The 26,034-nt window shown below is 44.2% G+C and overlaps 2 protein-coding genes across 2 annotated transcripts; both read left to right on the top strand.

The window, feature by feature from the left end:
* Positions 1-570: 570 nt before the first annotated feature.
* Positions 571-19,997, top strand: srp72 (signal recognition particle 72). The gene is made up of 19 exons (XM_015951648.3): positions 571-718; positions 1,204-1,324; positions 2,563-2,683; positions 6,226-6,369; positions 6,438-6,549; positions 6,628-6,659; positions 7,681-7,805; positions 7,886-7,943; positions 8,035-8,166; positions 8,255-8,383; positions 8,705-8,777; positions 8,918-8,982; positions 9,087-9,182; positions 9,392-9,495; positions 9,669-9,746; positions 9,999-10,136; positions 10,254-10,291; positions 10,420-10,579; positions 19,089-19,997. The coding sequence occupies exons 1-19, from the start codon at positions 616-618 to the stop codon at positions 19,270-19,272; spliced, it is 2,013 nt and encodes a 670-aa protein (XP_015807134.3). The 5' UTR covers positions 571-615; the 3' UTR covers positions 19,273-19,997.
* A 619-nt stretch (positions 19,998-20,616) lies between these two features.
* LOC107380413 (snRNA-activating protein complex subunit 1) lies at positions 20,617-21,741 on the top strand. The gene has a single exon (XM_015951658.3). It carries the CDS (start codon positions 20,707-20,709, stop codon positions 21,739-21,741), a length of 1,035 nt encoding a protein of 344 aa, XP_015807144.3. The 5' UTR covers positions 20,617-20,706.
* The last annotated feature ends 4,293 nt before the right edge of the window (positions 21,742-26,034 follow it).

Here is a 26,034-nt window from a genome sequence, read left to right as displayed (position 1 = left end):
CTTATGGCACTTGGCAAACAACAATTTGGTGCATTACTGCCACCAACTGGATTGGACTGGAATACTACCAATCACTTCCTGTTTGTGCATCGGACTTCTTAGAGGAATTGTCCATTGTGGCATTAACAGAGGTGTGCCAGCAGGCAGGGCAAGGGGTCCCCAACATAAGGTGGCCCCAGGCAGCTTATATATTTATAAAAATCAATTTAATACTATATTTCTACTACTAGAATGATGTAGATCAAATGATTATAAATGATGAGTTATGGTGAAATCAATTGAGCCATTAAATGAGCAATGATGAAATAAAAGCTTAGATGTTATGTTAGGGGGTTAGGTCCTAAGGTCCTAACTTAATTGTCTTAGAAAATTGTGATGTCTGAGTTGTAAAATAAGACTGGCTGAATGTTTAGTGAGGTTTAACAAATTATCAAATTACTAAAACCATCCTGATGCCAGGTGTGAGTATAGTAGCTATGTGATGAGGCTTCAGCAATGCTGCTGGCCACAAAGTCTGCGAGTAGTTTGTCGGAATATATAAAAGTATTGTTTAACCCGGAAGTTAACATCTTCAGCTTCCGTTCCACCACCTACCTGTTGGTTCATTCAGCAAACATGGCGAGCGGCGGAGGTGTTGCAGTAGCTTCCTTGTGGACCGAAGTGAACCGCTGCGGCCAAAGCGGAGACTACACACGCGCTCTGAAAGCTCTCACAAAGAGTATGTGTTTTTGTTTTACAAGGCGGCCATTAACGCATCAAACTGAGGCGGTGGCTGCAGCGAGAGTGTGAACTGCATGGAGCTACCGTCAGCTGTTAGCATGTGGCTAAGCTAACGGTGATCAGGCGGCTGTAGACTCTAAAAACACGAAATTTAGCGTTGTGTGACTAACAACTTTAACGCGTTCAATTCACATTAAAGAAGCTAAAGGATGCATACATCATGTTTGCTTTGAGGACACTACTGGGGCAATTGTACTCAAGTCATTTTTACTACTGACGTGTCCTTAGCCTGATCTTACAGCAGAAGGACGCTGTTTGTCATAGTTATTGATAATGGTAAAAATTACTCGCACTTGTATATCAGAGGACTCCCGAGCGATTTACATTCATACAACCATTATTCTGTTACTCTGTCAAGTCAGTGTATGGTTGGCATTATTATTATTACGAATTCTGTTTTTTCTCTGCGTTTCTGTGGCACAGTTTTACACGAGAACAGGGATGATGTGACGGCCCTTCACTGTAAAGTAGTGTGCCTTGTTCAGACAGGAAGCTTCAAAGAGGCGCTGAATGTGATGAACACTCACTCTAAATCGCTCGGCAGGTAAGCAGTTTATTGTTTACTCGTGTTCCGTAGTAAAAATGTCTCCCTATCTCAACTGGCTTAAAGGTGTGGAACAGTGAAAAGTACTGTTTTACTTATTATTTCTGATTATAATCAGCCACTCTGGTGTTTTTCATGAAGACTGAACTTTAAAATAGTCTACTACACCTACCACCTGCATTAGCTTCTGATAGACTGTGAAACGCTAGAATTTGAAAAGCCCATCAGATCTATGTCACACTGTCTCGGCTAGCAGAAGCTAATTGTTGGTATTAGAAACCCCACCACACAACAGAACTTCTTCAGGTCTGTGTTATATGTGGAGATAAAACAGTGTTGCAAAGCAAGCTGAGTCGGTGGTAGAGTTGCTGTTATCCAATCCGATAGGATGTGTCCAAACATCAGGAAAATAGACTCCAAACTCTGCCACATTGAGCTCTTCTCTGATGTGGCATTCAGCTATTTCCCTCAAGTAAGACTTTCAAGACACTCATTACTAATAGAGACCACTGCAAATGTATTGATTAAAATAAAATATCCAGGTTTCACATGTTGACATCTGGGTTCTGTACCTGGCCTATGATGTGTATTTATTTCCAGATCCATAAGCAGTGCAGTGCAAGTCTGTTAAAATGTTACTGTCTACCAATCAAATAATTAGTCATTGTTAACTCCTAGTTTGTTTGGCCAAGTTTAAGTAAAACTGTACCCTACTTAATGTAATCAATTCGGGGAGAAGTTCCTGAAATCAAAATATAGATGTTTGTCATTTATTTTTAAAGGAATATTTTAAATTCCAGCTGCTTATTATTGCAGTTTTTCTTTTATTAGGCACAAATCTTGCAGCTGTGGCTCAAGAAGAATGTAATTTGGAAAAAGTTGATATTTACTGACTTGGTCTTTAGCATGGAATGGAAGCCCCCAATACATTTATTTGTGTGTCTGTGTCGTATAGAGAAAGTGTTTGTGTTGGCATAATTATTGAATTTCAAAAAGAACCGAAGCCAGTGAAACTTTTTGGTCTTTCCATATAAACTCGTAATACACCTGGTTGCAGGTGAAACTACAGAAAAGAGCAGATGTTGAACCTGGTTTCACTGTAATGGTAAAATCAGCTGCCTGGTCATTAATTCAGAGCCAAATCCTTGGAATACGTAACTAGCTGGAACCTGTTGTTGGAAATCCTAAGTACCTCAAGTGGATTTTCTGATATCACACACTTTGTTTTTTCCTTTTAGTGATGTTGTGTTTGAGAAGGCGTACTGTGAGTACCGGCTAAACCGAGTGGAAAGCTCCCTGAAGACCATAGAAAGTGCTCCTGAACAGACGGACAAGCTGAAGGAGCTTTACGGTCAAGTGGTGAGATGGTTTGACAGAGTCATATTACTACTCTTCAGCTGTAGATTGTAGATTACACCATTTACCATTTGGGTGGAGGAAGGCTGTCATATTAAATCTGCACTTATCTGTATCTGTAGAAGTCGTTACTCTAATCAATTCACGGTGCTAATGCAATCGGGAGCAACATTATGAGCCAACAGATTCAGACAAGTCGCATCAGTTTTATTCAGAAGGAAAGACTCAGGGTCCCTGTTTCATCAGCATTTAGATTTACTGCACAGTGAAGCCTAATTTATACCTCTCCATCAGCTCCATGAGGAAGAGACTCGCATGGACGGAGATGTTTTGCCTTCAGACTTCTCCGTCTCCTGGAGAGTGTTGCAAAGCAGTTCCCCGCCAGGACAACAGAGGGCGTAGCGCTGTTCTGTGGTATCCTGTCATGTATCCGGTCCAAAATATTGAATTTAATATTGTGGTTTTTTTTTATTTCAGTTACTATTTAGCATGGACAAATTAGTCCCTCATTCTCTTCCACCTCTTCATGCGCTCGCCACCTCTAAACCAACGTTTCCCGTTATTTCCGTCCACAAATAAAACACTTGCTGCATATCTTTTCACTCCTCCTGTCACGGAGGAATTAAACATTCATAATTTTAGAGTTTTTCCATGAGGGATTGTTCAAGCTGCTCCATGTCTACCACTAGTTATCTTTGACTCTGTGTTTTCCAGGACGCCATGGCGGCGTCCTGACCAATCACAAGCTTGCGTTCTCATTCTTGTTGGACGGATGTTTAGAAAAGAGAGCTTGACTCCGCACGTCCTTGCGAGGGCTCTTCAGCAGACTCGCAGTGATGGATAATGGCGTTGCATGCGTCCATCCCGATGCAGACGGAGAAGTATGAATTAGGCTTTAGACTTGATCAGTTGTCTGAATGAAGGCCTTAATGGATTTAACACAGTTAAAGCTTTTTATGAACATTTATGTTTCTTACACTTTAAGTCAGTCTGCTGTAGCTCACAAACAATATATTTAGTATTATTTTGTTTTTACAGCTATGAGCTTTGAGGTCCCCTTTTTATGTATTTTGCAGAATATTTGGTCTCAAAGTGACTATCCAATGAGGTTATAACAGTGCAGCTATCATCATGGCTACCTATAAGCTAATTAGTCAGGGGAGCGCCAGTCAGGCTTCGTCAGAGGTGTAGTTACAGGTGCTGGTCATAAAAATGTAACATCATGACTAAGTTTTTTTATTTCATTAATTCCATTCAAAAAGTGAAACGTTTATATTAGATTCATTCATTACACACAGACTGATATATATCAACTGTTCTTTAATTTTGATGATTATAACTGACAGCTAATGAAAATCACAAATGCTGTATCTCAGAATGTTGTGTGCCACACTCTAATCAAATAACTACTAAAACCTGGAAAAGCCTTTAAATGGTCTCTCAGTCTAGTTCTGTAGGCTACACAATCACGGGGAAGTCTGCCGACTTGACATTTGTCCAAAAGACGACCACTGACACCTTACTCAAGCAGGACAAGACACAAACAGTCATTGCTAAAGAGGCTGGCTGTTCACAGAGCTCTGTGTCCAAGCACATTAATAGAGAGATGAAGGGAAGGACAAGATGTGGCAGAAAAGTGTTCAACAACAGAGATAACAGCACCCTGGAGAGGATTGGGAAACAAAACCTGTTCAAAACTGTAGGGGAGATTCACAAAGAGTTGACCGGAGCTGGAGTCAGTGCTTCAAGAACCACCATACACAAGAACCACCATACACAGACGAATGAGAGACATGTTTCAGCTGTTGCTTTCCTTGTGTCAAGCCACTCTTGAACAAGAGACAGCATCAGAAGCATCTCTCCTGGGATAAAGACAAAAAGGACTGGGTTGCTGCTGAGTGGTCCAAAGTCTTGTTCTCTGATCAAAGTAAATTTTGATCAGAGAACATTTATGGGTCTTCTGAAGAAAGAGAGGAGAGGCGCAGAATCCATGTTGATTGAGGTCCAGTGTAAAGTTTCCACAGTCAGTGATGGTTTGGGTTTCCATGCCAGCAGCTGGCGTTGGTCCATTGTGTTTTCTGAGGTCCAAGGTCAACGCAGCCACCTACAAGGAAGTTTTAGAGCACTTCATGCTTACAGCTGCTGACCAACTTTATGAAGATGCAGATTTGATTTCCCAACAGGACCTGGCACCGGCACACAGTGCCAAAGGAAGAGCTGAAGGCCGTTATCAGAGTAACACTGGCTCTAAAACCACCTGAGCAGTGCCACAGACTGATGGACTCCATGCCAAAACATTTGAAATATATCAGCCTCTGTAATAAATGATTCTCATATACAAGTTTCACTTGAATGGAATTACATGAAAATGAGGAAAGGGAAAAGAAAATGAACAATAAAAGGCAATCAGTGGATCCTGGGAAAAGCAGAATCAGCAGAAAGAGCAGAACAAAGCTAACTCAAGTGTTTGCTAACAATCACAATTGTTGGTGCTTTCCATATAACCTATGAGAATCCACCCAATTGGGTGAGGAGCTTTATTTGATTTGTTAAAAAAAACCATCATGCTTCCGTTTGATTGCCAGAATGCATTATGTGTAGCAAACGTGTAGCAAACATTTGAGCTGACCATTCATTACGATATTTATCTGTTCTTTGCAAGATGCATATTGTGCATACAGATATCGCAATTACGATATATGTGCGATGTATTGTGCAGCCCATGCGGCCAGTCCACTTTCTTGCACTTCCACCCTTGTGCTCTTCAGTTGCGTGTTCCCGGCCAGGGGTGTGAGCGTGTAGGGTGTCCAGATTCTCAAGTGCGGAGGGGGACTACGCCCATTTTGCACCCTTGAACAGCACTTTGCCCAAGTTTGTATCGATGCAGAATTTTGCAAGGTTGTTACCCACAATCCATTGGTGGGTGGGAAATTTGGGAAGAAGGTGGAGCAATGGCTCGAGTGCCTTTTCTGAAAATGTTTTCAAGTGAAAGAAGTTCATTTTAAGATGATTAATAATATTTATTCTTGCTCTGAATGTTTTAGACAAATATTTAATGTTGACAGCAATGAATGTAAATTTAGTCTAATTATTTGAAAGTTGAAAGATTTTTTAGAAAGTAGCACAAACAGCAACTGGCGTCCCAGGATGCATCGCTTTTGACGACGCGGCACACTTGTGTACTACACACTCAAAGCCTTACTGTGCACCTCCTCTTAAGTGCATTTCACAGAAGGCTGTAGGGCGCATTGTGAGTATTGGGATTGGGCCAATGACAGAAGAAGAGTCTGGATTGACTGGAGCATGGTGAAGGTACTGCTAACCGACAATCCTGTGATGGCTGGACTGACTGAGTCGAGGCAATAGTCTTTGCAAGAGAACCTGGGTAGATGGATACTGTTCTAAGATAAGAACACTTTCACAGTTTTGTAGGCTAACATGTACAGATATGAGGATAAATAAACATAAAATCAACAGTTAAAAGGGCTCAGCACTTCTTTCAATAAGAAAATGAATGTCTACTGATTTTAAGTCCAATTGTCTAGTTGTACAGACTGGAGCGCTATGAGGAGTGCAGGTCAGTCTACACGGATCTGATCAGGAATTCCCAGGATGAGTACGAGGAGGAGAGAAAGACCAACCTTGCTGCTGTAGTTGCTGCAATGAGTCAGTGGGAGAAGGCATCAATGGTAACTCTTATCTTCATTGGCTGTTTACCTTTAAACAAAGTGGAAAGCAGACTCCTCTTTTTTAACAGGAGGATCTTGGACTTCCTGAGTCTACGTATGAGCTGTGTTACAACACAGCCTGCGCTCTGATTGGCCAAGGACAGCTGACTGAAGCTTTCAATAAATTACGGCAAGCAGAAGGTCTGTTTGTTTATGTTCAGTTACTGAAATTTACTTGCATGTTCTTCCTTTTGATTAATGTTTTTCTTTATTTGACAGAGCTTTGCAGAGTCTCACTGGCCGACGATTCTGTAAGTGCTGTTTTTTTTAGAAAATTTTCAACCAAAAGAATATGAAAAAAGCTTTAGAGTAGTATTCTTAAAACTTGTAAATTATTACATTATTATGAGAATAAAAGATGGGATTAGACTCTAGGAAAATGTGCAGATACTGATGAAGAGCTTTACCTCAATCACACAAAATGTGAGAAAAACATTGGGATGTTTTGACTTGTGCAGAATACGACCAAGAGAGTTGTGAACCAACAGTTCTTTTGTTGCGTTGTTGTTACAGTGTCTTAGTTATATCTCAGTGTTTGCAACTCATTCTCATTTTATTTGTCAATACCTCCAAAATGTGTCCCAGCACTCATATCAAATACAGGCCATTTACCAGGGGTAGACAGATATATCGGCCAATATTTACCATTTTTTATGTACCGTCATCAGCTGGCAACTCCCTAGTTAAACCGATTTAAAGTCAGGCACATCCCTAGGTAGCCCGGTGCTGCTGCAGAATTTAATTTAAATATATATTTGCATTCCTTAATAAATGCTTGAAAAATATTTTCTAAAGAAATTTCTTATGCCAGTGTTGAATATTTAATACTTGGTCAGTTTCCTAATTTGTTTGATTGACTTTAGGTAGATGGCTGATTTTAACACAGCGGTGCACAAAATTCAGATTTCACAGCTGGTCACATTCAGTGTTAAAAAACAGGAGTTGTGTGAATCAACCGATGCTATTAGTGACATTTTAGCATGAAATTTGGCCCAAAATATCTGCAGCACAAATCAGTCATCGGCTGATCGTGACTTTTACCTATCGGCATTGGTATTGGCAAAATCGGTCGACCTCTACTTTGAAAACTAGCTCTTTGTTGGTCATGATGGGAGTTGAAGCCGTTCTTTGTTAGAATTACTTGTTTATGTCTACAGCTGTAAAGGTGGGTTGCTTTTCCTCTGATAATCCAGCGCTTTGTTTGTCCACTTTGGGCATGGGAAAGCGCTTTTATGAATAAAGTTGATTTGATTTCATCTCTTTTTCTTCCAGGATGTAACTGAAGAGGACATAGAGTCAGAGCTTGCTGTCATCCACTCTCAGATGGCATACATTATGCAGTTACAGGGTCGAACAGATGAAGCTCTGCAGCTCTACAATCAGGTCATCAAGCTCAAGTAAGTCGAGCTAGCGTCCTCCACGTTTGTCTGAATGTGAGCTCTTCAGATGTTTAAGCGAGGATCTAATCTGATTTCAGACCTTCTGATGTGGGCCTGCTGGCCGTGACGGCCAACAATATCATCACGATAAACAAGGTGGGTGGAAAGCTCGTCAACCTAAAGGTGAACTTCATCCTTCAATCTCAGCCGAGACGTACCTGTTAGCTTTATTTTGTTTTCTTTTCAGGACCAAAATGTGTTTGACTCAAAGAAAAAAGTGAAACTGACAAACGCAGAAGGTGTTGAGTACAAGCTGGCAAGGAAGCAGCTGCAGGCCATCGAGTTCAACAAAGCCCTGCTGGCCATGTACACTAACCAGGTACCCGTGTGTGGAAGAGCTGCTGTGAGCTCTGATTTTACACACATTTACATGTTATACCAATGTGTCTGTGTTTTCATGCAATCAGGCTGACCAGTGCAGGAAACTGTCCTCCAGTCTTCACTCTCAGAATCCATCTCACCCGCGGCCGGTCCTGATCCAGGCAGCTCAGCTGTGCAGAGAGAAGCAGCACAGCAGAGCCATAGAGCTCCTACAGGTGAATGCCACATGATCCTCCACCTCTGATCTGATTCAACAGGATCCAAAAGTCCAAACAATAAAATTATACTTCATTTATTTCAGATTTCTGATGGCTTTTTGCTCCTGGTCTCACAGAAAATGATAAATTTATTTATGATAACTCGACATCTGTGCTCTGCCCTGCTGTGAAATGCCTGATTAGATTTCACCACAGCTAACATGGGTGTAATGGAGTACAGCCTGATTCAAATCCCATCTAATGCTTAATAATTTAGTTCTTAATTCATTCCTTTTAAATGTTTGAGAGTCTGATCATGTTTTTTTTTTTATTTTGCAGCAATTTTCCGATCAGAACCCAGAGAGTGCATCTTGTATCAAGCTAACAATGGCGCAGCTGTATTTAGTACAAGGTAGACCCTCTTTCCTCAGCTCCACCAGAGCTTTTAAACCGTTCTCTTCTCTTAAATACAAAGACACGTTTGTCTTCTGAATTAATACGTTTAACCTTCAAACTGAACTTCAGCATTGATATTTTATTTTTGCCTTTTAGGTCACGTTACCAAAGCCTGTGATGTTCTGAGGTCCATTGAGGCGTTTAGGCACAAAGCAGGAATGGTGATGCTTAATAATTAAAGTACTATGTTTTAGCAGAGTGTTGTAGACTTTGTAACGTGTTCTAATTGTTTTGTCACAAACATTAATCTCAATCTCTAATTCAGGTTTCAGCTTTGGTGGCGTTGTATTCTCATGAAGAAGACATCGACGGCGCTATCGATGTCTTCAAGCAAGCTATTGAGCATTTTCAGTCTGAACAGGTTTGAGTTCACTGCTCTGTTGGTCTTCTTGAAGGAAACATGAACAGAAACCAGTTATAAAAGCAGAGAAGAGCCACTACGGTCACCCGGCTGTCCCATAATAGCTTTTGTCAGTTACATTAGTGTTGTGATCATTTGGAGCCAAATTTGAAAAAACAAACTCCTGCAAACGCTAGTTTCTTACTTATGTAATCCTTCGTCCCTCACAGCCCGGATCTGCTGCACACTTGGCTCTGGTGAGAGAAGCTGCAAATTTCAAACTGAAGCATGGACGGAAAAAAGAAGCCATCAGTGACCTGGAGCAGCTGTGGAAGTGAGTCTTATTCCTGCTGAGTATTGTAGAGGAAAAATGATCTTAAATCTACCTGCGTGGCAGTTGCTACACACATAGGGCTTTTAAAAAGTTGCTGCAGCATATTTTAAATAACCTCATTTATTATTTAGTATTTTCCATGAAGAAACCCTGATCTTTGTGTTTGTCCACAGACAAAACACAAAGGATGTTCACACCCTGGCACAACTCATCTCTGCTTATTCACTGGTGGACACCAATAAAGCCAAATCGTATCCTTTTACATGAATAAAGGCTAAAACTGTAAACTGAGTTTTGGTCTTGGCCATTACTTTTACATTAAATGTTTATTTTAGCAGCTTAGTGTGGTGGTTTGTTGATTCTATCTTAAAGGAAGTGATGTTTTCCTGTTGAATTTTTATCAAAGGGAAACCTTTTTCAGATTTTGTATTTATTTACAACTTAAAAAATGATGAGTTGTCAGCCTGTGTAGTAGAAACCGTTTCCTTAGCAGGCCCCTGCAGCCTCAGTAAACACCTTCCGTCTGCAGAAACCATGTCCTTCAACGTGGACGTGGACGAGCTGGAGAACTCCCACGGCGCCACATTTGTCAGGAAAAAGGCCGGTAAAGTGGTGGGTGAAAGCCTTCCCAAAGAGCCAGGGTGAGTTTTGGTTGTTTACCGTTTGTCTGCTGCTCACATTTATTTATTTATTTTTAATAGAACATGACCGAGAGATTTCAATGCCACATATTTAGTTCTGTTTGCTTATTTCTGTAGCCAAGTAGAGCTCAAGAAGAAGAAGAAGAAAAAGAAAGGTAGGCCACTGAATAAATATGTTATGTTATGTTATATTATTACAGGTTTACATCGGAACAAGCCACAAAATGTTTCCTGTAAAGATTCTAGTTTTCAAAGAGCTCAGATTGCACAATCTTCCTTTTAGGCAAGCTGCCCAAGAACTATGACCCCAATGTGACCCCTGACCCCGAGAGGTGGCTTCCTATGAGGGAGCGCTCCTACTACAGAGGGAAGAAGAAGGGCAAGAAGAAGGAGCAGATAGGAAAAGGAACACAGGGAGCAATGGCAGGAGCTTCAGCTGAGCTGTGAGTCAACTGCAGACACATTAGGAAGAACGTCGCGTTTAATTACAGGAAATTGGGTTCTTTAAAGAGACAATGTGTAGTTTTTTTTTTTACCAATAATTTCTGGAAATATCTGCCAAAATGTTGTTGAAAATGAATGAAATGATGCCCAGTTGTTGAAAAATATTGGCGGCTTCGTAACATATAACCATAAAAATCTGGTCTAAAATACATGGGAACGGGTCTAAGTCTCTGGGCAACGCCATATTAGATGCCATGTGTTCTTCTACAGGAGCCCATGAGGACAAAATGCATTTACTGATTTGTAACAAACGGTTAAAAAAACTTCATTCATAAATGTTGCTGTTTTACACATTTACCTCATTGCCACTGATGAAAGGGAGTCTGATGTGCTTGTTATTTTGTTAAAGTTTGCACTCCCCAGCCTTTTTTGACCCTAATGGGCATCTGTTGGTAAAGTCTTACTCCAGCTCAAATATACTGCTTGCTTGCAGTGATTTAGGTATGTACTGCCCCGTATTCCTAGGAAAAATACACACTGTCACTTAGGGCTGCAGCTATCGAATATTTTAGTATTTGAGTATTCTTTCAAATCTTCCGTTGATTTGAGTATTCTATTTGATGACGTTTCAAGTGAAACGAGATTATGGTCTGCTGCTAAAAATACAAAACAAAAAAGCTAAATTATAAAAGGCTCAATAATATATTAAACTGGTGTTGTCTAGTTCCCTCTTTCCCAGCAGATATTTATAGTTAAAAAATATTTTATGGAACATTTGACTTACATTTCATTCACTATTTAGGTTTGTATTGACCTCATCCTAGTCAAAATAACATATCTAAAAAATATTCACATATAATGAGTAGTATTTAATTATTTCATTAACATGTTCAGTAGTACGCTACTAGAAATGCTAACGTTTAATTTCTACTTGTAGCAATGTACTTGTGGTATTTATTTTATTATGTACGGGTTGGCAACATAATCTAGTCTAAATTGTTCTGGAATATAAAAGTGTTTGTGAATTATATGCTACAACAGCTTGCCATACACTTATGTGGTGGATGGAGCACACTCGGTGCAACAACGTTGGTTACCTTTGTAACCCCAGATTCTATGAGTATGGCGGAGCCCTTTAAGCCTCGCCTATTGGGAGTTAGTCCCCGACAACGACCAATGACTGAAGAGCTTTAATGTACACCCGCCTATCAGGTGGGCCCTGGTCCTATAAATAGGTATGAGGACCAAGGATCGTCTCCAAAAGGTAAAAGAACCTCAGAACCAGTGGGCCAGATGCTTAAAGGGCTCCACCATACTCATAGAATTTGGGGTTACAAAGGTAACCAACGTCCTATTTCGTATGGCTCCGCCCTTTAAGCCTCACCTATTGGGTTAAAGGTGGAGCATGATGTAGTAAACGCCCACTGGTTAACAACAAGTAATAAATAGGACCCCAACACCCTAACGCCGGGGACACACCGGCCGCGGAAGCGCCGAGAAGCGAATCGCTCACGAAATTCGGCCGCTGCTCGCCGCTCCTCAGTTCAGATCAGACGCGCCCCAGTCGAGGCGCGCCTCGGCTCAGCTGTAGTTTTTCTTTTAAAACACTTGGTGTCCTCCATTTCCTCTCTGCCTTTTCTCAGCTATTTTCCTCTACGTGTGTGTGTGCGCGTGCGCGCGCGCGCGTGTGTGTGTGTGTGTGTGTGTGTGTGTGTGTGTGTGTGTGTGTGTGTGTGTGTGTGTGTGTGTGTGTGTGTGTGTGTGTGTGTGTGTGTGTGTGTGTGTGTGTGTGTGTGTGTGTGTGTGTGTGTGTGTGTGTGTGTGTGTGTGTGTGTGTGTGTGTGTGTGTGTGTGTGTGTGTGTGTGTGTGAACCTATGGTATGAGTTGTTTCTGCCAGTTGAATCTCTTGGAACCCGCTCCAATTCTGCAGCTGTATCCTAGCAGTTTCTTCCGAAATGGGTACGTAAATAATCATGTTTTTCTGGGGTCGTACAGCTCCTTGTGTTTCTCAACTTCCATAATTCATTTAAAGTCATCCATCTTAACTGCTTGCCTCAGACTTTCTACCTCTCTGTCCTGTTTGCTCCGGTGAAAAGACACCCAAAACCACACACCCCTTCACGTGGTCACACACGCACACAAGTTCGATGTGTGTGTGTGTGTTCGTGTGGTTTTTCTGCAGTGTCTGATTACGAACACATTTGACTATTGCGGAATTTTATTTTGAAATGCTTTATTTTGTTAACTTTACCGGCCTGCCTCTTATGTCTAGGTTTGACTTCCTGCCAGAATTGACGCGATTCACCCGCGGCTCGCGAAAAAAATAGAGCCGACGCCGAAATGATCGCTGCACGGCGCGGGCTGGGGCGCCGGCGCGAGGCGATTCGCGGCGCTTCGGCGGCCCATGTGGTCTATAGAATAGCTTAACAAGGGCGCCGAATGAAGGCGGCCCCATTTTCGCGGCGCTTCCGCGGCCAGTGTGTCCCCGGCGTAACACGGCTGCAGCGGGCGGAAGATGAGATGAGCAGCTGTGAGGGAAGACTGCGTGGGGGAGGGTGGGTTTATCCCAAGGTCACCTGGCAGCGAGTCAGAGAACAATGGGAAGAAGAATCAACACCATAACAATAGGTGGAGAACAGCAGGGTTAATTGAGGAAGGCACAATAACATTTCTCTGACCCCGCAGAGCAACGGGTGATGATAACAACAGGGGATAAGGGGAACACATTAACACAGCCCTGCCCATGGCAGCAGCACGTGTGAGAAGGGAGGCGTATGCTGAATCGATGACACCAGCAGATAGAATCGAACTGATACATTACCAAGCACTGCGCTGGAAGCATAGGTGCTGGACATGTCTTTCAGGTAGAACCTCACGAAGGAGCAGGGTGAGGCCCATGAAGCCGCTAAACAGATGTCAGAAACAGACATTCCTCCTTGGAGCGCCACAGAAGACGATACGCTTCTCGTCGAGTGAGCCTTCAGCTTTTCCGGTGGATCCAACCCCGAAGAGACATATGTGAGCGAGATGGCATCACATAATCAATGAGAAAGGCGCTGTGAAGACAGGGGCTGGCCAAGGGAGCTCTCTCTATAGTGCACAAACAGACCTATCCCCGAACCCTTGGTGGCAAGAAGAAACAGTGGCCGCATAGGATTTAACAGTGCTGAAGGCCAGGCCATCTGTAAAAATGACAACACCCTGGCCAAGGGACACGACAGCGGGTCGACCTGTTGGTCCTGGCACCAATGCTGAAAAGCATCCCATTTCGCAGAATAAGAAGCTACAGTGGAGGGGGCGAGAGAAGATCGAATGGTTCGAGCCACATCGGAAGTTAAGCCCGATGCTTCCAGATGAGACCGTTCAGTGGCTAAACCCACAGGTGCTGGCCCAGGACCGGGGGGTGCATTAGTCCCCCCCACCCCCGCCTGCAAGAGCGTGTCGATCCTCCATGAGATCTTCCAAGGACGCGCCGCCAACAATGCCTGCAAATCTGGAAACCAGGACGCTGAGGTGCGACAGGGAGCCACCCAGATAACCAAGAGTTTTTCTGATCTGGTTCAGAAGTTGGGGGATCAGAGGGGCTGGAGGAAAAGCGTAGAGTAAGAGTTTGGGCCAGGGTTTGTGAGCAAAGGCGTCCACCCCCAGCAGTGGAAGGTCTCGTGGTCTGAGAGAAAACCACAGGGGTCATTGTGTGTTCTTGCGAGACGCAAACAGGTCCACAGCCGCCCATCCGAACTTGGTCCAGACCTGAGATATCAGGTCGGGATGGAGCCGCCACTCCGAGTGACGTGGGCCCCCCTGGACATGATGTCCGCACCTACATTCAGGATTCCCGGAATGTACACAGCTCTGATTGACATGAGGTTGGCGTGAGCCCAGCACAATAACTTCCTGGCTACACTCAGGCGTGAGGCTGATCGAGTCCCGCCCTGGCGATTTATGTAGGCTGCGGCGACTTGGTTGTCCGTGTGGATCAGGACATGCTCGTCCCGGAGGAGGGAGAGCGAAATGTAGGGCCACATTCAGCACCGACATGAGCTCCAGAACGTTTATGTGGACATTCGTGTGTGGGGGGGCCACCAATCGCCCACAGAATGGGATAAGCACGTGCCCCCCCACCCCGACAGGGATGCATCCGTGAACACACACGTGTGACGTCACTTGCCCGAGAGGAATGACCGATGCTGTAGGTCCCCCTTCACTGAAGTGGGGACGAGTATCATGCACCTTTTGTGGCATATGGGGTCCACATTGAGGCAATTGAACCAGCGTTGAATGCACCTCATGTGTAATAAACCGAGCAGCACCACAACATGGGCCGCCGCCATTATGCCTCAATCATGTCTCATTACTGACAGCGCCGTGACTGTGCGCTGGATTAGGGCAATCAAGTCTGTCATTCTCTCCCGGAAGAGACGGGCTGTCATGGAGCTGGAGTCCAGGGCCACGCCCAGGAACACGATGGACTGGGACGGGATCACGGAGCTCTTCTCCCAGTTTATGGAAAAGCCCAGAGTGATCAGATGCAGTGCCAGCGTCCTCGTTTGTGACTCCGCTTCCGTCTGGGAATGGGCTAGGAGGAGCAGGTCGTCTAAATTGAACTGGATCCTCAAGCCTGCCGTGCGTAACGGCTGCAGCGCCGTCGCCAGGCACTTGGAGAAGGTGCGTGGGGCTAGGGAGTATCCGAACGGGAGCCTGATGTACTGATACTGAGTCCCACTGACTAAGAAGCACAGGAATTTCCGGTATTTCAGAACAATCGGAACGTGGAAGTATGCGTTCCTCAGGTCTATGGGCGTAAACCAATCGTCTGGGCGCACGTACTCCAACACCTGTTTGATCGTGAGCATGCGGAAATGCTTCACTGCTATGAAGGTGTTGAACAGAGACAGATCGAGGATCGGTCTGGAGCCACCATTTTTCTTCGGAACCAGGAAATAACGGGAGTCGAAACCTGTGTTCTCCTCCCCTGGCGAAACCTCTGAGATGGCCTCCTTCAACAGGAGTTCCCTCAACTCCGCCTCGAGGGCGGCAGCGTGAGAGGCTGATGTCAGTGTCGTCTCCACAATCCCTGAGAATGGGGGTGGGAGGGACTGAAACTGCAGCCTGTGGCTGCTGCGAATGATGTCCTGAATCCACTTGGTCATGTGGCACATGCGGCTCCAGTCGTGGTCGCACTCTGACAGTGGGCACAGCGCCTGGGCCTGCAACGCATCCAAAATCCAGGTCCAGGCAACTACCGCCGTCGCTTGACCCGAAGGAATATCGGGAGCAACCCATGGGGGGCCGGCTGGGAAAGGGCCGGTCGCGGAGTTGTGTCTCAGTCAACGTCGGTTCTCTCACAAACGGACAAAGTCGTTTGTGCGGTGCCGGAGAGCGCTGCCGCACGTCTGGCGCATGTGGAGGAAACCCAGTGCGTGAGCGTGGGAAAAGCTCCGAAGCGCGCGCAGACAGGCGGTGATCATAGATGACAGCCCGTTTTGGTGGTTGTAATGAATGCAGCAAATTGTCATTGTGCAGATTTGCAGCAGTCACAGCGGGGAGAAGGTGCCATTTGGAGGCAGAGCGCATGTTCGCTGAGCTCTCTGAGCCGCCGCGTAACGACGAAGTCCTCACCGCTGGTTGGCCCCCTCTCTCGCGCCAAGAAGGCGGTGCGGAGGGGATTGGTAGCGACTCTACCCTAGCCCGTGACAGGTGTGTGAGGGGAAAGGTTGTGCTTGGCGTGGGAAACATGTGTGAGAGAACAGCAGATGGTGCGTTAGAACTTTCTGTACAAGGTTGTGACAGGATGTTGCTCTTTAACTGATTAAAATGTTTTATTTCAAAACACAAATCGTCACAATCAAAAACACTCACATTTCCCCCAAGGAGTCATTTCCTCGGATTCTTCTTGCGACTGTCCTGAGGCTGCCAAGTCCAGGTAGGGGCAAGCGGTCTGGTTGGTCTGGAGCACTGCGCCGGTGGCTGGCGAACCGGAGGTTCCGGGTCCGCCGCCGGCAGCTGACCCTGCGTTGGTCTGGAGCTGGATCGGGAAGCGCGGCGTCTCTTAGCACCCCGGTGGTCTTCCCAGGATCTGGTTGAGGCACGGTGCTGGTGACCGGGCCGGGGTCAGACCAGGCTGTGCACAGTGGCGGAGAGGTCAGCCGACCTCTGAGCCCTCTCGACAGCATCTCTGAAGTTGGACCCAAACAGCACGTCCGAGCTGATTGGGCCCTCCAGCATCTCTTTGTGGAGCTGCTCCGGGATGGACGAAAGAGCTCCAAGTCATAGGAGCCAGTGGATGAGGGTCTGCCAGGTGGAGATGCGAGCTGCACAGATCAGGTTGGCGGCACACAAGTTCAAAATGGCGTCAGCCGACTTGCAGATGAGGTCCTTGGGTCCCTCAGGCAGGTCACATGTCTCCGCTGCCTTGGAGATGCCGTAGGCAAGTAGCGCCACGTTGTTCGAGGCCGCGCTGATCTGCGCAGTGCACTGGTGGGAACGGTCAGCAAACCGTGCCAGCTGCTGGTCGTTCCTGGAAGCGGGAACCGCTCGCCTGTCCATCATTTTAACCTTGGGTCCGAGCAGGGAAGCCAAGTCAGCCTCCAAGGGTGGAACCGCCGGGAAGCCATGCTCTGTGAGGTTCTCCACCTTAGTGGTAGACGTGTAAGAGGACACAGGAGCCCTGAGCCAGGTGGGCTCGGCTCTGGAGCCGTTCCAGTACTCCATGGCTGCTGGGAACTGCGGGAACACTGGGTCAGGGCAGAGAGTCGGTTTCGCGCCAAACCTGCCCGCCAAGTCATCCAACTTAGCAGGGGCGGGGGCGGGAACCGTTAGTCCTTTGAAGCTCGCCGCTGCCGAGATGATGGCGGGCAGCTCCTGGAGCAACGCTCGGATGGGAGGGAGCGGTGTGTGGGTGTCCTGGAGGTGTGGGTTCGGGTCCCGTTCGGGAGCCTGAAGGTCCGCAGCCTCCGAGTACAAGTGTGAGGATCCCGCGCAGCTAAGCTGCTCCGTGTCAGAGCAGCTAGCTAGTGTGGGTCCAGCTGGTTCCAGACCAGCGTCAAAAAAGTCCGTGGCCTCCTCCAGTGGGACAGTGTTGGGCGCCCTCAGAGCCTTCGGAGATGGCGGTGAAATAATCCACGTGCCGGAGTTTCTCGGCCGCCGGCAGGAGCTGGCAGAAGTGGCAGGCCGCCTGGGGTGTAATGGCGAAGCCGGCGTGTCTAAACCCGAGGCAGATGTCACATCTGGCATGGAGGTCGCCTGGCATAATGAATGCCGCATTGCAGGACTGGCACAGTCGGATTGCTTTGCTCGTCATGGTTGTAGAGAGATGGTTGAAGATGGCTCAGTTGCAGTCAGGTCTAGTTGAAGAACTAAAAGGAGACGATCCTTGGTCCTCATACCTATTTATAGGACCAGGGCCCACCTGATAGGCGGGCGTACATTAAAGCTCTTCAGTCATTGGTCGTTGTCGGGGACTAACGCCCAATAGGCGAGGCTTAATGGGCGGAGCCATACGAAATAGAACCAGACGGTAGCTGTAGCAGCTCTGCCCAACACCACTGCAGAGACCCACAAATAAACGGGATGGTGGTGATTTTCCTTCAGCTTGTGGAGTTTAGTCGTTCACAATCATCATGTTTTTTTCTTAAACACACTTGCCCCTGAGAATGCTACCCACTAGCTTAGCCTTAGCAATTCTGCTCTTAGTTTAACTCTTGGTCTTTGGACCGTGTCTGCCTTTTACAATGATTTCTCCATTTTCCTCCCCAGCACATAGATTACAACATGGTACGCCAGTAAAATGTGTTCGCACATTTCCACAAAATGTGGAGCACACATTTAACGAAGTTTCAAACCAGTGAAAAATGAATTGAAGAATTAAATGAAATCGAACCATTGAATCATTCGATTATTCGTTTCAGCCTACTGCCACTTTAACCAAAATTAACTCTTTTTTTTTCCTACAAATGAACGCAGATTGAAAAAATAAACATGATTCTTCAAAGGAATGCATGTCAACCACTGCCTTTCATGGCACATGTTTAATCTAGAGAAATTATAGCCAATTTAGTAATCTTTAAATTTATGTTATATATGATTTAATATATTGCAGATCTGGATGTTGGTAGTCTGCCAGGTATGAGTCTCACCTGTTGAAACATGCCAGCTCAGCATCTGTAACGATTGTAAGCTGTTGGCATTTTTGTTTGCTGAGGACAGTTAGCTGTAGCATCCATCTTGAATTAGACTCCACAGTTTGCAGGAAGTTGAGAAAAAGTAAAATGAGAAGGAAAAAATGTTTAAGATTAAGAAGTGAAAAGTTGAGGCTGTTCATTCAGATGTAGAACAAGTTTGGATTAGATTATTTTGAATATTCAGTTGGAGGTAAGGAAGATCCTGCAGATTATTTTGAATTATTTTACTGAAAAAATTTAAAACAGCTTACTGAGGTGCAAAAACAATCAACATCAAAACTTCCATGCTTGAAATCAGTTGTGACTTTTTGTCTGTCGTCTTTTCAGCGACGCCAGTAAGACTGCTAGCAGCCCCCCCACCTCCCCGAGACCAGGCTCTGCCTCTGGATCGTCCACCGCTCCCAGCAGCAGTGGAGTGGTCCCACCTCGACAGCAGAAACCTTCGTCCTCTGGAGCCACCCGCAAGAAAGCACCACAGAAGAAGAAGAAGGGGGGCAAAGGGGGCTGGTAGTAGCAACCTCTGATTGGCTGAGATGTTTTGTTTCAACCTTTGCCTTTTTTCCCCCTCTGTTCAGATAATTTATTCAGACATAAAACAATGCTCTTTGCTTTTCTCTAACTAAATCTTTTTGGTACCAAATAAAATAACAGGTGAATATTTAAAGGGCAGTTCCACTCAAATGTGCTTTATGTTGTTCCATTTAAACAGTGTTAATGCTTTTATTCGCTTGTGACCTTTTGAGGTCTCTGATCAAGAGCACTACAAATGAAATCAGATATGTTTGCAGCCAGTGAAGTTCTACAGGTGTATTTTTCTATCTCTGTGACTGTTGTGTTGTACAGCTTCTGTAGAAGACATGTACTAGACAAGGTCAGATTAAATGATCATCTACTCAGTAAGAAGAAAAAAATCAAATCTTAAGTCATGGCAGTTATTCAGATCATTTTTAACTATCACAAACTTCGTATGTTATATTTAAAAAGGTTTCCTTCTAATCTGCAGATTTTTGATTGGCTGTGTAAGTACAGCTTTTTATTTCATAATGTCAAGTCTTCATTTTAGGGGATTGTCCTTTAGGATTTCAAAATCAACTCTTGTTTTTATGTTCTTGTACTTTTTTTTTTTATTTGTTTGCTGTTGGAAACGTTATTTTTGGAATTGGGGGGGAAAAACTGATTCCTTTTTTGGCCAAGCAGGTCACATTTGTTACATCTCAATAAAACTCTGAACAGTGACCAGTCTTCCATTAGTTCTGTTGGTTTTAGTCAAAGTAAAATGGAAAATTTAAATGTCACAAAATCACACACACACACACTCTCTTTAGTTTTATTTATTTTACCAATGATTTTAATGAAAAGAATACAAGTAGACTAAAAATGTCTGCTTCACGATAGAAGTGAGATCTTAAAACTTTCTTTTTGAAAGTCATTTTACCTGTTCATTCAATTAAATTAACTTATTACTATTATTATTACTTAGGCTAAATCAATTGGACCATAAAAATTACAAAGGTTCAGTACATAAATATGTATATGTTGAACCTGTTTAACTGCATTCACCTATTTTAGTTAAAAAGAGCAAACTATCATTTTCACTAACAAGATTTGCTCTGAACTTTTCTGAGCTGAAGCATTCCTTAATGGAAAATGAGGAATAAGTTACAAATAAGACGTTAAGCTGTGTCATGAGCAAATCTTTAGTCAATATCAAGTGTCTAACGATAACAAAAAGGTCTGAGTAGAAGAGAATAAAGCTTTATAGTGCAAGGAGCTAATGTCCGCATATGTGGGCGCAGGGACCTAGGACGTTAAATGTTGGTTCATTGCCTAAAAGTGTACCTGGTCTAGATCCTCCCCCGCCACCAGAGTTCGCTGTTGTCCGGTGATTAGTCCTTAATGAGATCCACCTGCTCCTCTCCCCGGCGGACTCCTAACTGTGGACACCATGCCTCGTGTTCCGAGCATTTACACGGATTTCTTCTATGAGCCACTCACTGAGGATGTGGAGGAACTGCTGGCCCACTTCCAGCACACAGACTCGGTCAGGTATGAAGACTTTTCAGCCATCTGGAGGGACTTGGGCTTCTCCGACATTTTCATGGGCATCAACAACAGCAGTGAAATGAAGAGGTTTTCCAGGATAACTCTGGCCACTGCTATGAAGTTCTTCTTGCCTCCATACAGCTACCAGATCCGAGTGGGGGGGTTGTATCTGCTCTATGCCTTCTATCAAACACAGCTTGCCTCCCCAACGGTGAAGATCAGACTGGCTCTGAAGGACTGGACTCATGTTCAGGCCTTCCTCAGAGATTCTCTAAAGGGGGGGCATCATGATGTGGTTTACATCTATCAGAAGCTTGTTGTGACCAAAGCCTTCCACTACACAGCAATGCCTCATGTTCTGGCCTTCATGAAGCAGCAGAAACACAAAACGAGTGATCGCTGTCAAGAGTTTCTGAGCAGGTCTACAGTAGTGCATGAGCTCATGTCCTCCGACATCTTGGATGAGATGGCCAGCATCCAGAGCCATTATGAGAAGCTGAAAGGAGCCACCAAGGAGGTGAGTGGCACTTTCACCATGATCCACCAGGACTTCACCTCCCGCCTCACAGAGTGCATGTCAGAGTTCATCACATGGCAGCAGAAGACATTACCTTCTGAGGCCAACAAAGACAGCAAGACTGGAAGTGATATTGAGGAGGCAGCTGAAGAGTCCAGCAGTAGAGCCAAGCGCCTATCCTCCATCAAGCAGAGGAGCTACAGTAACTTAATGGGTGGGTCCAAGTCGAGGAGACACCGTAACATTCAGATGGTGGATGAGTTACCCTCCAGGCTTGAGCAGGTCCAGCGTGCTGAAGCTTCCCAGAAGAAGAGGCCGGTCTCTCTGCGAGCTAGGACACGGAAGAGCCTGGGCGTGACGGAGAAACGCTCCATCCAGGGCTGGCACCTGAGTGCGCCTGAGGAGCCAGCACTTAAATGATCAAATTCTATTTTCTGTTTATAAGTTACACAATTAAGTTGATATGTTCATTAAATATTTCTGGATCATTGCTGAGTTCCTCGTTTGTTTGTAGGAGTTGAATCAGTAATTTCAGTATTTAATGTTGATCATCTGGGAAAAGGGAGTTGAGCGCAGGCACAAGCAGTCTGAGTTTAAATGACAGCCAAGCTGGATGGGTAAGCTTAATTTAATGACTGCTCTAGACTCCAACATTCAGCTTCAGCTATGGCCTTGAGCTTTGGAGTAAGGACTAAAACAATAGCGATTGAATACAGAAAGCTGAAAATGTCTTCCGAGCAGGCTGGGCTCATCTCTTTGAAGTATGTGTTTGAATGCTGTACCAGCATTCTAGCTATTGTGATCCTGCTTCTCTTTATTCTTCTGCTTCCATGCTTTTTGAACCTTTTAAATTGAGTTAAATTTTCAGCTGTTTCAACAATTTAATATCAAAAAGGTTCAACTCGTTAAGCTCTTTTCCGAGCATTAATTTTAGCATTGACATCTTAATATTTTTGAGTTCAGTTTTCTGTGAAATTTTCCATTGAAATGAATAGGATTGGTTAATTTTCAGCAAAATTCTATCCTGATCTGAACGGCATTAAATTGGCCTCTGAGAACAAAGTAAAGAACCTTGGTGTTTTCCTTGACCAGGACATGTCAAATACTGGGTGTACATTTGTATGTCTGTGTCCCTTATGCTTTATAGTTCTGGAAACCCAAGTTTTCTTTTTGTTTTTATTTTGAAGGGTACCACAACACTCACAGATCAGCCCCCAAGATGTTATATGTAGTGAATATGACCAACCAGCATTAACGTGGGCAATGAGGCACAGAACCAGATCGCTTCAAAAAGATAATTAAAAATTGCTAAAGCTAAAAGTCCATGTAAAAGCTCAGTCGGCTGGTTGTGCCTACAAAACAGGACAGGGAAACCAGTTACTAGTGCAGGGGTGGGGCCTGGTCCATCGAGGCCCGCATATTTTTGTTTCAACCCTGCTTCAACACACCTGATTTCAATCAGCGGGTGATTAACAGGCTTGCAGAGACTGATGAGCTGCTGAACAGGTGAATCAACCACTGAATCAGAAGTCTTGGAGCAAAGGATACCGTGTTCTGACTATCTGTGCTTCCTCGTCGAATTTTCCTACCAATGCACATTTCAACAGCTGATTCAGTATGTCCAGGTTTACTGAAAATCGGTAGCTACTGTTAATTTCTTTTATGAAAAAAGTGGATAGTAAACAACAGTTTAGTCATTTCGTAAAAATTAACCCCTTAGTTGCTAAAAACATTTGAATATTCTCAGAACAATGACGATTTACCAACTACTTTCACCCATGTCGAGAAAGTGATTCATAAAAATGGAGATTTGTAAGACGTTAGCTCTTACTGTTCTATTTCTCTACCTAATCCTTTATTAGACAAATTAATCCACATAGAACAAACATGCTTTTCCTCAATACTTATAGTTATTTGTTTGAATGTATAATTTTGGAGATTATTATACAACTATGATAAATTTATTATGTGTATAATATAAAACTTTTGGATAATAGTTTGGGACTCTTTCAGAATGACTGTAAACAATGAGAGAAATTTCTTGTTTACATAACGATATTTTAGAAGCCATAAGCTAACGGTCAGGTAAACATACAGCAAGCAGTAATTTAATAAAACAACTTAAAGAGCAAGTAACGTCTAAATTAACTTTTTTTGCTGAGAAACTGTATAAATGAGTGTTTAATAGTGTTTTAAATGTGTGTATTCATTATTTTAGCATTTTGGTGCATTTTCTTTAAAAATTAAAAATTCTGCCTAAATACCACAGTATAGCGCCACCTTCAGCTTAAAACATAGAGTTTGAGTCATTTTGAATACACTTTAGCCAATGGCTAAAGAGAAAGATACTACGTAAACCAGTAGAGTACTACGTAGCAGCTCTGTGTCAAAGTTATAAAAGCATCGAGAGTCTCGGCCACGCCTTGTGGCGAGTTGGGAGTTGGATTTGCAAGCGAGTGTAGGATGGTTAGCGGTAGTTCAGCATTAGTATATAGCATTAGCATATCCTAATCTTTAGCATAGCTTTTAGTGTACATACTTATTTAGTGTTAGCTTGGCTGTTGGATATTGTCGTTTTGTTAGTGTTTAGCTGTTAGTGTTATTAGGAAGAATGTATAAGAAGTTCGGGTTTAGTGTTCCATATGGTGTTAGTATGGTGAGAAGGTGTAGTGTAGTGGGTTCAGTGGCTCTGTGGGGTTGCACTCCTTTCCGCTGGACTTAGAAATTAGGCGCCAGTGATTGCGCGCAATCAGTGTACTGGAAAACAGTCAGCTCCCGCCTGGTGCTGTAGTTTGCAACCTGCATTTTACCCGCGATTCCTTCGCCAACATGATGGAGTTTGAACTGGGTTATTCTGCACGTCTCCGTTTGAAGAGGGAGGCCGTGCTCACTGTGGCTCTTCCGCGATTTAGAGGCAGCCTACCGACTCTGCTCCCCCACCATGATGGGCTCCAGTCTGAGGTGAGTAAGCTAAATAAAAGTTTTAACATCTTCTAAAGACAATTCCCTACCTAAATGCAAAGTTTGAGAGACATGGTTCACTTCTGCACTGCCTTCGGGCTAATTTATCAAGTTCACAAAATGTGGAACAGGATGTAAGGTTAGAATCAGAATCGGAACATATCTCGAAGCCCTGGCCGACGAAACGGTCCACATGACTATTACTGTCAGGCTCGGAGAAAATTTGGGTTGTTTTTGTGTCAGTCGGTAATAATGCAACAGTGGCTCTAACTAATGCAGCACTAGCTGACAGACAGCATTACAGCGTGAAATCCAGCACAGCGTGACCCCGTTCTGTAAGGAATTCTGTTCAGGAGGTCGCATTTCAGGCTCTCTTCACATCATATGTGACTGACTTTTACGTTATAATATATATAATATATAGGACAGTTTCTTTTGTATATTATCTATGACTTTATAAACTCCAACAACAATGTGCTTCTATTTTTTTTCAGGCTAAATCTACCCAAGACATTGGCTGTCAGACTGATTTAGTAGTCTGCAAGAATGCAATTGTCCAGGCTGACGTGAAGCCTTACCGGCGTAGCAAAGGTGAATTACCGTAAATCCTCTAATATTAGCCTGTATTTAATTAACTGCCGGGTATCATATTTTGGCCGGTGTCGGAGTCGGCGGAGGTGAATAATGGCCGGTATTGTATTGTGGCCGGGTGGAATGTGGTAACAAGCAAGTACGGGGGGCGGTTGTGTCATCCGTCTCACTTTTGATTTGCCAGTGATAGACCGCGAGGGTAACTTTAACCATGCGGAGACGAAGAGGAGGCAAAAATTTGATATCAAGTTCAAAGAGAACGTGCTGATTATGCTGCAGAATGGGGAGCAATAGGGGTTGTATGAACTAGTCGACTTCACTATAGTGACTTTTTATGCCTGTCATCGACTAGTCGCTGTCACGTGATAATGACCGGCAAGATGCAGTCCACGGAAAAGACAGCAGCCTGCTGTCAGCAGGTGACAAGCTCCTGCGTATCGGGAGGCAACGCGCTGTGCCAGAGCGTCGGTACTGACACCCGCCGTAAAACGGACATTTAACCAAATTTTGACGTTTACCCTCTTGCAATTTAACCTTCCCCTCACCCCCATCCTAACCTTAACCAGCGTGCACATGCAAAGCTCTGATTGTTGACGCGCTCCAGACATCTGCGTCCTGAGCACGGCCACAGTAACATTATCAAATCAGGTGTCGCCCCCTCAAAAACTAATTTAACACACGATTGTTCATGTCGGCTCATTTTCTTTTATGTTTTCTGTCCTTTATTCTTTTATTTGTGCCTGATGCGTTTCGCTGCTGTGGAGCGGGGCGCATCACCTGTTTTGCCCTCGGTGACGCACCTACCTGATGTGGCCGCCAAGCAGCGAGCACTCCGCTGTTTTTGCGGTCGGTTGATCTTTTTGCAGTTCAAAGGTAACTCATAAGGTGAATATACAGGTGCTGGCCAGTAAATTAGAATATCATCAAAAGGTTGAAAATATTTCAGTAATTCCATTCAAAACGTGAAACTTGTACATTATATTCATGCAATGCACACAGACCAATGTATTTCCGATGTTTATTACGTTTAATTTTGATATTTATAGGTGACAACCAATGAAAACATCAAATCTGGTATCTCAGAAAATTAGAATATTCTAAAGGCCAATGAAAAAATGTTTGTTTCTCTAATGTTGGCCAACTGAAAAGAATGAACATGAA

The sequence above is a fragment of the Nothobranchius furzeri genome, chromosome 1 (assembly GCF_043380555.1).
Source record: "Nothobranchius furzeri strain GRZ-AD chromosome 1, NfurGRZ-RIMD1, whole genome shotgun sequence".
In the NCBI taxonomy this organism is placed as follows: domain Eukaryota; kingdom Metazoa; phylum Chordata; class Actinopteri; order Cyprinodontiformes; family Nothobranchiidae; genus Nothobranchius; species Nothobranchius furzeri.
Note: the sequence above shows the minus strand (reverse complement) of the source record. Positions and strands in the feature narration are given on the sequence as shown.

Bases quoted from the DNA above. Each gene is read 5' to 3' on its own strand.
- srp72 (XM_015951648.3), top strand. From the start codon at position 616: ATGGCGAGCGGCGGAGGTGTTGCAGTAGCTTCCTTGTGGACCGAAGTG. The intron at 7,806-7,885 runs GTAAGTCGAGCT...ATCTGATTTCAG, and splicing joins AATCAGGTCATCAAGCTCAA to ACCTTCTGATGTGGGCCTGC. The intron at 10,137-10,253 runs GTGAGTTTTGGT...TTATTTCTGTAG, and splicing joins AGCCTTCCCAAAGAGCCAGG to CCAAGTAGAGCTCAAGAAGA.
- LOC107380413 (XM_015951658.3), top strand. From the start codon at position 20,707: ATGCCTCGTGTTCCGAGCATTTACACGGATTTCTTCTATGAGCCACTC.